This window comes from Strigops habroptila, chromosome 8 (assembly GCF_004027225.2).
Source record: "Strigops habroptila isolate Jane chromosome 8, bStrHab1.2.pri, whole genome shotgun sequence".
In the NCBI taxonomy this organism is placed as follows: domain Eukaryota; kingdom Metazoa; phylum Chordata; class Aves; order Psittaciformes; family Psittacidae; genus Strigops; species Strigops habroptila.
Genome location: NC_044284.2, coordinates 11818214 through 11831521, shown reverse-complemented (window position 1 = coordinate 11831521; position 13308 = coordinate 11818214). Strand labels below are relative to the sequence as shown.

At 48.4% G+C, this 13308-nt stretch overlaps 1 protein-coding gene across 1 annotated transcript in view; it reads right to left on the bottom strand.

The window, feature by feature from the left end:
• The window catches only part of SLCO2A1 (solute carrier organic anion transporter family member 2A1), a 29244-nt gene that overhangs the window by 4304 nt on the left and 11632 nt on the right, over positions 1-13308 (bottom strand). The window contains exons 2-8 of the mRNA XM_030493551.1: positions 11588-11725; positions 9475-9637; positions 6444-6659; positions 4079-4177; positions 2654-2787; positions 1421-1502; positions 180-344 (exon numbers count right to left, since the gene is read on the bottom strand). Of these exons, the coding sequence (XP_030349411.1) occupies positions 180-344; positions 1421-1502; positions 2654-2787; positions 4079-4177; positions 6444-6659; positions 9475-9637; positions 11588-11725 (997 nt within the window). The remainder of the gene's footprint in view (positions 1-179; positions 345-1420; positions 1503-2653; positions 2788-4078; positions 4178-6443; positions 6660-9474; positions 9638-11587; positions 11726-13308) is intronic.

The window sequence follows — 13308 nt, the reverse complement described above, 5'->3', positions numbered from 1 at the left end:
TGTCCTTATGCAGACACCTCAGGTCAGGAAAGTCGTCAACCACTTTGAGGTGATCCCTAGGTCTCATCTGAAAATGAGTCTACAGTGACTTCCTCCTGTGGGATTTAAAAAGCCTGGGGAATACAGGGAGGTGGCTCCCTGCTGATGGGTATTCTTTACCGTATGGTGGCTGTGCTCACCTATGAGGAAGTTGGCGTACGAGGAGGAGGCACCGTACTGCTTCTCCAGGAACTTGTTGAGGAAGGTGGACAGACCCGCGATGACAGAGGAGAAGCTGCACTGTGCCAGCACCAGGAGGATGAAGAGGGGGTTGAGGAGCAGCCTGAGAAAGATCTTTGGGAATTCTAAAGAGAATCAGCGGGAAAAATGTATTTCATCCATGTGCTCCTCACATCAGCCATCCGTACTGTGAAAAAAACCCCACTGTTCCCAGTGAGTTCAGGGGGATGAACTTAGACAAGGGATGTCTGAGGCCATCCTAATGTGGCCTGGACCATGGCCAAAGTGCCCTGAGAAGAGAGGCGGAAGGCAGCTCTGCCCACTGCCTCCCCTCACATGTTCAAAAGCATCTGGACTACTCAGCAGCCGCAGTGCAGTTGTTTGTCTGGGGCTGGGCCCATACCCTTGGGCGGTGCAAACAGACAAAGCCTCAGGGGTTTTGGCAGAGCTCCGCTGGCTGTGTAAGGGCAGGGTCTGGCTCCTGCAGCTGACGAACACACTGTATTTTCCTGGTGGGACATGATGTCCCCCTGCCCTTTCAGCAGGGGCAGGCTCCCCAGGAGCAGCTCTGTTTATTTGGTCTCTAATTAGCCTTCCCCTTCGAGCAGAGAGTGTGACGAGACTGTCTTTGTTCATCAAAGCCCAGTGAGACAGAGGGAGCTGACAGCTCCAGCATATGACTTCCGTGGATGGAGAGGGAAGGAGGGAGGAGCTTGAGCTGGAAAGAAACCATCATGGAGCTAAAAGAAGTCATTAAACTGGTCTCTCTCATTAGCAACATCCCTACTCAAGCCTGTTCCAGCTATGTATAACTAAACCAGTGTAAGCTGCAGTGCAGTGACCTTCTCAAAGCAGTGGCTGGTGCTGTCAGCAGCCCCATGCCCTCTCTTCCAGCTGTGGGTTAAACCTAGCGTTTTCATGCCATTTTAAGAGCCTCAAACCAATTTTCAAGAACAATTCAGGCCCCACTGTCTTATAGCAAGAGCGAGGCTGTGTCCATCTTCCCATAGTCCTTAAGGAAGGGCATTTTATAGCCCTTGAGGTGCCAGAGATGGCCCTGGCATCTCCACACAACGTGGTGGACAGGCTCAAGGGCTCCCAACAAGCACCCTCAGCTTGAAAACAACAGTATGGTGATCTCCACCCACCCAGCATGGCCTGAGGCCCCGTTCACCCTCGCCTTTATGTGCCAGTCCTTTACTTTTTATAAACTCGAGCAGGGAAGTTTCTTCGGCCATCCCTTTCTCCATCTTCCTGAGCATGCCAGCCTCCGCTTTCGAGTCCTGGGGAGAGAGAAAAGAGCAGCAGCCCATGGTGAGAACCCATGCATGGCTGGCACCATCCTGGCACACAGCAAGGCTCAGGAGGAGCAGGGTCTGTCCCAGATGCCTTTGACCCCCAGCCAAGCCTGACAGTTTTCCTGCCCATTAGACCAAAGGGGTGAATTAGCTCAAAAATCACTGCAGCCGCTGAGCAGAGCTGCAAGACAAAAGCTTCTCCTGATCCGAGAGGTTTTAAGGACTTGGAAAGCTTTCCCCTCCTTAAGCCTGATGAGATACCTGCAAGAAGTCTGAAAATGAAGGTTGGACATGGGTCATTTCAAGTCTGGAGATACAGCTCAAGTCTAGCTATAATCATGAAATATTTTGGCTTTGATTTTGACCTTTAAAGAATCAATGATTAAACAATTTCAAAACAAAACAATTTTGAAACTAAACCAGTGGGACTTGGCTTTGAAAGCACTGAAATGAAACATTTTAATAATTTTGCATCTTTTAAAATGTGTTTTAATGGGAAATTTGTCCCCTTTCTGCAATTTGTTCCCAAAGGACAATCCCATTTATCACCTCCTCCCAGTTCCCGGCCCAGCTTTATCCCAGTGCTGCTCCCATGAATGCCACACTTCAAGATGCTCTCCTCTGAGCAGGGGCTGTTACTGATGATGATGCTGCTGGCATCAGGGGTGCATGACCTTGCCAAGGGTGTTGCAGTGGGGTGTTAAGATACAGCCACCACCAGCAGAACCAGGTCAGACACCCCAAGAGGGTCAAGTCCCCATGGAACAGACCCCTAACCAAGGAGAGCTGCATGCCGGAATCCCAAGAAGCCCATTGCCCAGCCCCAGGGAAGGTGCAGGTCCACCTTCCCGATAGATGCTGTCAAAGCAGTTAGTGGGAAGGGCATGAGGTCTGATTTTGGTCTGCTGAGCTGTGGTGGTTCCGGCTTTCCAGCTAATGGTGAAGAAGTGAAGGTTCTGGTTCTTCACGTGTTAGAGGCACAGAGACTTTTCCCTTGTGAGAATTTGTAATCACGTCTGAGAAGGGCTGTGGACTCCCTTCCTCCTTCCCACCCCTCTCCTCTGGAGACAGGTATTCTGTCCATGGGCACAGCCCTGCCACTAAGATGTTCTGACCCTCGGGAGGTGAGGTCTTACCTGTCCTTTCAGCATGTACCGAGGGAAAAAGAAATAAGGAATGGACGTGAGCACCAAGCAGCCTGAGGAGATCAGCAGTCCCAGCCACCAGGCTCCAATCCACCGCTGATCCCTTGGTGTCAGGGCCACAGTAGCTGCAAGACACAAGGACCTACCATAAGAGCTTTGCTCCTGCACATGTAAAGGTGAAAGGGGCAAATATCCATGCACATATGGACTGGTGGAGCACAAAGAGTCCATGTGGGCACAGTCTAAGGGTCTGTCCAGTGGCAAGGAAGAGCAAATGAATGGAGGTTGGAGCTTCCATCAGTGCTGGTAGCAAGACCAGCCCTGGTTGTGTTTGACCACCTTTCCCCTGGCCAGGATCCTGCACCACCATCCCCTGTCCAAACTGTGGTGTCATGGCACACGTTCAGCTCTTGCCCACTGAGCTGGCCAGCAAGGTGGTGACTACAGGAGCCTGACTTCATCTTCCTCTGCCTGGAGCCTATGGTGGGCTTCGACCATGCTGCCTGGCAGGGATCCTGAGCCAAGATAGGGACCAGGAAAGGGCATAGCTGCTTTCCTGGAACAAACTGCTCCCCCATTGTTCCAGGCTTGGTCACTCTCTGCTTGCAGAGACCAAGGGAAAGACCTGATCCGGCAGAAGAGTGCTGTTAATGAGCATGGTTTCCGAGTGGATGAAACTCCAGGCGCCTTCTCCGGAAAAAGGAGGAGAAGGTGAGAGCCGCTCTGTCTCCAGTGCAGACATCCTTCAGCTGGGCCAAGCGATGCTCACATGAGCTTGACGGATTGCTTGGCTTGGCATAGGGACTGCATCTCCCCATCGTTAGGACGTTGCAGCTGGGAAAGGAACCAGCAGCAGCCTCCGGGTGGGAGCCCTGTGCCAGGGTGCGGCAGGAGAGGAGCCCACACCCCACTGAAACAATCGCCTTGCTTCCCCAAACAGGACCACTCCACTCTGGAGCTTGGACGTCATCATGGAGCGACCAGGCAGAGGCTGCTAAATCCGTCTGCCGCCGCAGGGAGCGAGCCAAGGCTTTTTGCTGTTTCCTGCCTCAGGTTCATTTATTATTCTTATCAGGCACCGGACAAAAATGTCAGGCGAGCTCTGATCTCTCTAAGGAAACACAGGAAAAAGCCACGTTAATGATGAAGCTGGGGAGAATTCTTTAGTGATTAAGTTACCAGAAATAATAAGCACGCACCACAGATAAAGAAAACAAGAGGACTCTGCTTCAGTGGTGCTTCAGGACCATCTATAGCCTTCCTCTAGGGGAGATGGAGTGGAGAAATGTACTGGGGGTCTTTGCAGGGGAGCTGTTTTGTGGGTTATGGGACTGGCGGCAGAAGCCATCTGTCAGAGTGACCTTCTGACTCACAGAAGACTTTTGGGAGGGCCATCACTACTTGAGAAATACTCACCAATGTCAACTCTCCCAATATCCACAAAAAGCCGCAGCACCACAGATCCCAGCAAGTATCCAAAAGCAGGGCCAAACACAGCAATGGCAAAGAGGATGGCTGAAAAAAGGGAGCAGAGCCAGTGTGAACAGGGAACAGTAGCTTCTGTGTGGTTTTTGTCTTCCCATGTGAGGCATGAATGGTGTTACAACATGGGGAGGAGAGAAACCCATCTTTTATCAAGCAGCAGATGGTGAGATCACCGTTGCTCAAGTACTGAACATGGTGTTTATCTAACAGGATTAGGAGGAGGGCGGGCAGCTGCCTGCAGAAGTCCCTCTGCTCTGCTGCAGTCAAGGCTTTGCCGATGTGCTAGAAGTTGTCAGCTACCCCGTGAATATCCATGATTCACTGTGACGAAAAGGGGAACCACAGAGAGCAGCAGGATGCTGCCATCCTGGGCTCCTGCAGGAGACAGAGATCTTTATCTCCTACAGGAGCCCAAGGAAACAAAGCCATCTCAGTCCTTAGATCCAAGCAAAAAATCTTGATGCAAACTTCAGGGGAGATGGAAGATGCTGAGAGCAAAAAGGCCAGCAGATCCACCTTGGTTCAGCTGAACTATCCCTTTCAGAAAACACACGACATGTACCTAACCTGCAAGGTCAAAATGTTTCCTTTTGACTTCTTTGGAATGAAAGGATTTAAGTTTCCTCCTGCAGAAACTCTCTGCACAACCTCTTCTGATGTTCAAAAGGAGACAGTTTGCTTGAACTGCACTGACCATTTCTGTGCATTTTGCTGGTCAGGAGCCTTTGAGCATAGTGGGTATGAAAGCACCTGGTCCCATTGCTATGCCCCAGCTGTGCACCTATTTAAAAAGCTTTCTTTTTTTTCCCCCAATTAGGCAAGGCAGTGCTTTTTTTTCTACAACATAAACCTATCTATTGAAGGACAGGGTTGTTAGAGGAGTATTTAACCTCATACATAGACAGTAGTTTTCTTTTTCATAGGAAGATGCTAACACCTAAACCAAAACAAGACTGAGGCAATTCAGACTCAGTAGCCCTATCACCTGGCACAGACATTCCCACAGCCCCAGCTGTGGAATGTTTATATAAATATATATATAATATATTTATATATAATATATTTATATATTTAGAATCATAGAATCATATATAGAGATGTATTTTTATATATGTATATAAAAATATATGTGCATATATAGGTATATAAATATATATTTATGATTTATGTTTATATATGTACATATAATTTATATACATATTTATATAAAATATAATATTCTATATTACAAAGAACAAGCCAGTCCCATTTTCTTTCATCTTCAGGACCTGCAGGTTTGAGAATCCAAAGTGCACTCAGAGATCCTGGGAACATTGACCCCTTGCCGCAGACGGAAGACAAGGATGCTCTGTCCCTCCTTTTGCCAGCCCAGACTACTATATTTGAGCTGAGAGGAGCGAATACTGCCCGCATGGGACTCTTTCTGCAGAGCACTTAGGTGGAGCAGCAGCCCTTTCCAGCATGAGCCTGGAGCAAAGCAGGAGCCTGGAGACCCTGCCAAGCACTCCAGTGCTTGTCCAAAGCCTGTCCTTGGAAGTCTAATTCCAGAGGCTTTCCTTCTCATTTAGTGCTTACCTTATTTTGGAACATCTGCTTTCGACTCCTAAATCACTCTGACACCTCTGGCTGCTTTAAGGACACTGTTTGGCATCAGGAGGAATTGGGTTTTTAAATAACTGATGGACTGAGCTCAAAGCTCACATAGGCAGGCCAGCACCAGACGGGTTTTGCCATTCACAGGGAAAAAAGAGTAATTTAACATGGAAGCCAGCACCTGTCTGCAGTCAAGAGGTCCTCCTGAGCCTGGGAGTCCCCATAGGCAGGGACTGATTCCGTGGCAAATATGTCAATTTTGAACCCTTGATGCAAAACCTTGGTTAATTGGCCTCTGCAGGCTGTCTTACCTCTGCTTAAACCATGATCAACTGATGCTCAGTAAGAGCAGGAGATAGCCTCCAAGAAGGTTTCCTTACTGTTCTTTACCTCTAGGAATGGCATAAGTTTTCACAGACGCAACGGAGAAGCCCCAGCTCATCCATCTCATTATCTCCTTGCCCTGATTCTTTGGCTTCCTAACACCTACACCACAAATATAACCCTACAGAGAACAGCTGACTATGGGGGGGAGGACGACAGCCCAGACTTTTGTTGGGGGAGGATCTCATTAGAGTCCCACTGGCTGCTCAACCCTTGTCCACAGGTTCCTCTCCAGAAAAACATTTCTACCTATCACCTCTACATCTCACCTCTAAGGTACAGTGGAAACAAAAGAATATACAGCAACGGTCCCACTTACCAACGTACAGTGGGGAGTTATTTGCTTCTGCAAAGTCATCTACGTAGGATATCCCAAAGGGCTGGATGGGGACTGTCCCGATTCCAGCCAGGAGCTGGGCAATGACCATCATTGCCCATATGCTGCTGGCCTCCTTCTGGGGATCCTGGGTGGTGTTCGGGCACACAAACTTATTCTCTGCATAGCAGAGTTCAGCCTGGACCTGGCTTTTGTTACCTGAAAGGGAGAAGAGTAAGCATTATAATCCTGAGCACATCCCCTGCCTCCTCCCACAATAACTCCCTAAACACTGGGGATCTCCCAGAGTTGCTGAGCAGGCACACACTGTTGGATTCCAGATGGATTGCTCATGTTATTTAGCAGTTCTTATCACTTTTCCCTTCCTTTGGGAAGCTATCAAGGCCAGTGAAAAAGCCTAAATATTCACGGATGAAAATAACTGTTTTTCAAGCAAAATGAAAGCTTTATGGAGCAAACAGAGTAAGTCCTGGACTTTTAATGCTATCTCTTGCCACTTTGGCTTTTCTTTTTTCTCTTTTTTTTGTATTATTTGTAATTGGTTCATCATTCCTATCATGTTTTCTTATTAAGGTAATAACTGTGTATTTTCTACACTTCTGAGCAAACAGACACAAATTTATCAGGTGATTAGGGGTTTCCATTGGCATAGTGCAGGGGCACATTCCTAATAGCAGGTCACCGCAAAAATCCTTGTGTGAGTCCATTCGAAACTGCATTGTCTAAAGGGCTTCCGTTGCCAGGCAGAAGGAGCCTCCTTTTCTAATAAAGATTTTACTGCAGACAAAGCAAGAGCCACAGAAGCCCCTCACACCAGGCTGTGTGCCATACAGTGAGGCTGCTCTTTGTTTAATGAGGACAAACCTAACAACCCAGGCTGGCTTTGGTCTTTGGTCCCTGGTGGTACCTGGGCAGAAACAGTGAGTGATGCTCTCTGGGTTGACTTGGTTGCCCTGAGCGGGACATCCTGCCCCTGAATCCCCATTGCTCTCATCACTCAGGAGCAGCCCACCTCCTTCCAAAGCAAGGGCCCTACTTCTTCTTACTGTCTGGACATGTCAGCTTGCTCAAGGCTTCCATGCAAACTCTAACCAGGACTGGAATATCTTCATGGGCTGTAAATACTGGACCAAGACACCTATGGCTCCGGGCAGGGAGCAGGACGATACCTGCTCCTTTGACTTGTTTCCTTTGCCCTAAGAGAAGCCCCTGTCCTGAATCCTGACCAGTTCATAGCCCTGCATGTAAATTCAAGCTGTCAGAAAACTTGGCATCTGATGCCTGATCCACTCTCCAAACTGGCCAACTTCAAAAACATGGAGGCATATGAGGCTGCATAGCAGAGAGGCGGCTGCGAGCCAGCACAGAGCTGGTCTTCATGTTTCTGTGTAAGCGCTGGCACACTCTCAGCCCCATGCTGGGCTATCATTTTTAATAGCATTTCATGGGGTCTGGGCTTGCACATCAGCCGTGGCGGCGCCAGATTTCCCAGAGCTGATGTGGGAGAGCAAAGCCAGAGGATCTCTAACCCTTTGGTGGGAGCAAAGATTGTCAGGCACCTGTGAGCAGCTCTGTCCTCACTGTGCTTTGCTCCCTGCCTGGGCTTTGCATCCTATTGAGCTGCAGCAAAGTCAGGACCTAACTAAAGGGAGCAATTAGCCTAAGGCCACTCAGCAGCTCCCTGGCACAACCAAGGCTCCCTGAGCCCAGAGTATCAAGCTCAGATGCAGTGCATGGGGCTCAAAGCCTTTACAGGAGAAAGCATCTTCTAACTTACAGGTGGAAGGCTTTCCCTGCTGTGACCACTGCCATCTTCCTTAGTGGCACAGGCATGGGGGGAGCAACTTGACACAGAGCTCAGGTGACTTAGGGTTTTCAGAGGTGGCAATCCCCAAGGAGGCTAAGGCTCATTGGCATCCTGAAAATATAGGGGCTGATGTTGCTTTGGGAAGTCGAAAGCCAGCCTCATGACATGTCATGCAGATTCTTCTGCGTATTTTATTCTGCACAGGAAACTGGAGCTGTTGTCATACACACTATCTAATTCCCAAAGTCTGCCCAGTTAAACCAGTAGCCCTCCTTAGAATAGATCATAAGGCTTACTGGTTAGACAGAACAGGCTCTGGGGACAGGAGATCTTAGTTCTGCTCTATCACCCATATACTGCTCAGCAGCAGGGAGACAATCTCACTTCTCATGCTGCAATACATCTGTGACTGATCTGCAGTGCCACAGCTAGTAACTTCTTGAGCCATCCAAATGAGACTGATATGGCAAGAACTGTTCAGGTGTGAATGGAGCTCAGCATTCAGAAAAGCACAAAGCCTCAATAGCAAGGTACTCTAGAGCCTCTGAGTCCCTTCAGAAAATGGACCAGTGCCCCAAAAAAGCCAGAAGTGAAATGATTTGTCCACAATCACACATGGTATCAGCAGCAGAACCAGCATCTCCTGCATCCCAGGGCTTCAGGGCATCCCAAATCTGCTGCCCCATCAGCAGCACTCTCTGCTCACAATTGTTTTCACGCTCTCTCCCTGGCTGTTATTTTTTGATAGTTAAATGACATGTCACCATTAATAACAGTGCTGTCATCGTCTCCTTCGCTGGCAGTGTTCAAGGCCAGGTTGGATGGGGCTTTGAGCAGCCTGGAAAGGAGATCCTGCCTGCTGAACTTGAAACACAGACTGCTCCCTCTGGAGGCCTCCAGAAGCATCCATGGGGAATTTAGGTACATCACCATGATTACAGCTCTTGGCACCTGAAACAACGGCTGGAACAACATGCCCAGAAGAGGCAGAAGGGATCCGAAATGTAATTATTGCATTCAGAAGGAGTTGCAAAGCTACGCTGAAGTCAGGCATGAAATAACAAATCTCTGCCCTAAGTCTTTCCCTCCAAACACTGTGTGGATACAACCCCTCTTTTTTGGTTAGGCACGGGTAACCCAGCCCAGGACAGCTGGAGGTGGATTTGTTCTGGGACAGCTCATGGTGATTAGGGGGGAGGCACTTACCGGTGCTGAGTGTGGTGTATTCGTAGGGGCCTGATAGGAAGTGGGGCAGGGTAACCAGGAATGCTCCCAGTGCCAGCAGCAGCCCCCCAACACCGATCACCCGCGGGCGATGAACTCGGCTGCCAAAGTAGCTGACGAAGATGATGAGGACCACATTGCCGATCTGGAGAGGGCACAGTGAAACAGGGAGGGTGTTAGAAGACGTCAGGGAGTCAAGACCCTATAACTGTTGCCCCATGACTGTGTAAGAGCTCTCTTATCATGTGGTGGTTGGCCCCCACAAAAGCATATCCACCCTGCACATTCACAGCAAGTCAGTGCTTGCTTCTCATCAAAAGCCAGTGGGCCATCTCCTTGGCTTCTGTCACCTGTGTGCATCCCTTCTTGTCATGGATAGTTATCCACACATCCTCCCTGTGATCTGGTTTGGGCTTTTTCAGCACCCACACCTGCCCCCACCCCATAGGATGTGGCATAAACTAATAATTCCTCCAAACACAGCCAGAAATGAAGTGTGTTGCTTCTGTTCCTATGACTCTAAACAGACACAAGCCCAGCTATAAAGTCCAGCTCATTGCAAATGTTTGTAACTGTGGCCATTTGCAACTGCAGATATGATCAGCTAAAAAGCTATGAAAACATGCAGCTTACTCAGGCAAGTGGATGAACAGCATAAAATTACCATTACATGGGCTTAGACATCTTGAGACAAGCTAGACATTATTTTAACCTCGACATGTATGGCTAAGAATACTTTTAATTTATGTTTACATGGGCTCCCTTGTTTGTCTGTGGTTTCTGTTCTTGGAATTGCTGCAGCCATCAGTGCAAAAAGATTGTGGTTCTGGACAGGCATGGCAGCTCACACAGAGCTGGAGTAAAGCACAGAAATTACTCTCATAAAGCAAAGAAATCAAGATGTATCTGTTGTCTGCAAGCTGTTGTTCTTTAACAGCATGGCATATGTCCTATTCCAGTAATTTTCCCTTTATATTCTCACAGTAACAGACTGTTCTACATGATGTTTGCTTTGGTGTTACTTCTCCAGGCATTAATTCTCCTAAGTATACATAAGTTTTCTAATGGATAAGGAGCACATGGATTACAGCTTTGAGATATTATGCAGAGCTTAATTACGCCAGTTCATCATTACCAATGTTACTACTGTCCATACTGGGTGTCTTTTTTTGCATGGTTTGGACCTAGTCACAATCAGTGGGAAGTCCTTCACTGTTCTCAATAGGCTTTGAACCAGCCTTTTAAACCCCAGATGTAGGTGCTGGTTGTGGTAAGACCTGGGCATCTCCTTCCCCAAGGACCTGGGGGGATTCCCAGTGCCCAGGTGAGCTGCCGACAAGCTTGCCATCACAAGAAAGTCTCTGCCAGCATGTCTTTTCCTAGTTGGCCTTGAAGACCTACCAGAAAGGATACAATTCCTGACAAAGTGAACTAGAAAACTTATTCCAGAGTAGTAACTGATTAGAAAGTGCTTGTGAGAAAATCCTCGCCCAGCTCAGCAATGTGCCGGTGAAACTCAGTCTTTGCCATAGGGCTGTCAGGAGCTGGGAGCACTGGAGAAAAAGGCTAGATCTTGGAGAGACTGCTGGAACAGGTCTCCTTTTAGAGAAAGCTTGGGATGGCTCAGGCCAGGGTCATTCCTAAAGCCAATGAGAAACCTATGAAAGCTGATATTTTTACTGGAAATTGCTCACAGAGCTGTAGTTGTGTGGATACTACTCACAATAAAATGCTCTTCACAAAAGCTGTAAGAACGGCCATCAAAGGAGAAAAATCACACTGTATGTATTCTGCCTCCCAGTCTTGTCTCTGCTGGAGATGTATGTGAAATGGTCTCCTTTGAAGCAACCTGCTCTCTGCTGCCACTCTCCAAAGCCATGTCCTCACCACATAACCCTACATTCAACCTCCTGCCAGTACAGTAGAAGTGAAGTGTGAAGAGATGTCCAAGTGCACAGCAACACTTGCTTCATCCAGAACATGTAGGGATGGCCAAAGTATGAACAACCCTAAGACCCTATTCTGGGAAGGTACCCCCCACACACACATTCTGGCCACCCCTCGGGGCCCCCACATAAGCTTCTCACTCAGTTACCTCATGCAGGCTAGAGATGAAACCTGAAGAGAGACTGGAGAGCCCAAAACGCTTCTCGATGGTGGTGAGGCTGCTCTTGAAGTTGGCACTGTAGAGGAGCTGGGAGAGCTGGAGAAGCCCGTGGCACAGCACAAACACCTGCAGGCAAAGAAAAGTCCCATCCCAGTTAGTACACAGTTAGTGCCCTGCTGGTGTGTAAATGCTGGTGACTATGTCCCATGTGAGGGATTTGACAGTCATGCACACATGGACTCAAGTTGGCCAACATGGCTGCACCTCTGACATGCAACAGATCTACTGAAGGGCTCAGTCCCTGATTAACTTTGCTTTGCAAAATGAGTGATGCAGTGTTCAGAAGAGAGGACAATGAGCTCTGGTTTTGCTTTCCTCTGCTTTACTGTTATTAACATTCATTGGTATTTGCACTGTGGCAACCCTTCTGCAACCCTCAAGAGCAACCCTCCAACCCGAGGAGGACCCATTGTACTGCTCTAAGGTCCCCCCAGAGCCTTCTCTTCTCCAGGCTGAACAAGCCCAGCACTCTCAGCCTGTCTCCAGAGCAGAGCTGCTCCTGCCCTCAGAGCATCTCCATGACCTCCTCTGGACTTGCTCCAACAGCTCCATGTCCCTCTTGTGTCATACAAAGATAAATGAAATGGGCTTGACTTTGCATAGACTCAGTTCGTGCTCCATGTTAGAGCCAACCCTGGGGCTGCTGTGCGGCAGCTGAAAAGGAGCTGTGCTGGTTTAGACTACCTGTGATTCAGTATTTCCACTTGGTCCCTTGGATCCACTCAGCTGTAAATCCAATTAACAGAACCTGCTCCAAGGCGTGTTGCAAGAAAAAGTTGAAAAGGGGCTTTAAAAGCCCCAGAGGGAAAGCGTGAAATAGACACAATGCAGCCTCACTACTGGAAGACCTCTGTAGCATTCTAAAAAGAGCATCTTTCCCTTGAGTGAGGCTGTGAGCTGGGCCAGAAGCCTAGCTGGAGGGAGGCAGACCTTGCCTGGAGCAGAGGACGGAATACAGAGAGTTTATGGGGCAGGGCAGAAGAGTGGTCGAAAGAGCCCTAGTGGCCTGGGAGAGGAAAGTGCTCTCAGCCAGGGATGCAGGAGGCAGTTCACAAGTGTCTTTTGATCTATATTTAGTCAGAACAGTTTTCCTTTATTTTTCTTGGAATGGAACACATCCACATGGTGCCAAAAGTATTTTAAAGTCATTAAAAAAAAAAAAAAATAGGAGGGGGGGTGGGGGGGAAAGGTCTTTTAATTTAAATCCACAGGAAATCAAATATTTGCTTAATACCGGAAGCGTGTCCCACAAAGATAACGGCGGGAAGCCCAAAATGATGAATGTGGGATCAAAGGTACTGCAGGGCTGACAAATTCCTTATGTCCTTGGCTAGGAGAGCAGCAATCCTCAGTATTAGTATTTATGTGAAATGGCGGTAGCGCCCAGAAGCCATGACCCTTTGTATGGAAAAAAAACCCCAACCCAGAATAAATTGTCCTTCCAACACAAGGGACTCAAATGCTGTAGGTGAGTGAAGTGGCTTTTTGAGGAGCAGAGAGGATGCAGAATCAGCTCCAGCAATGGCAAGAGAATTTGGTTCCCTTCTTCAAAGGGAAGAAGAGAGCTTATGGGAAGCTTCTCCAGTAAGGGAGGATAGCACCAGGCAGAAGACACAGACAAGTATCTAAAAGTATAAGAGATGGGAGAG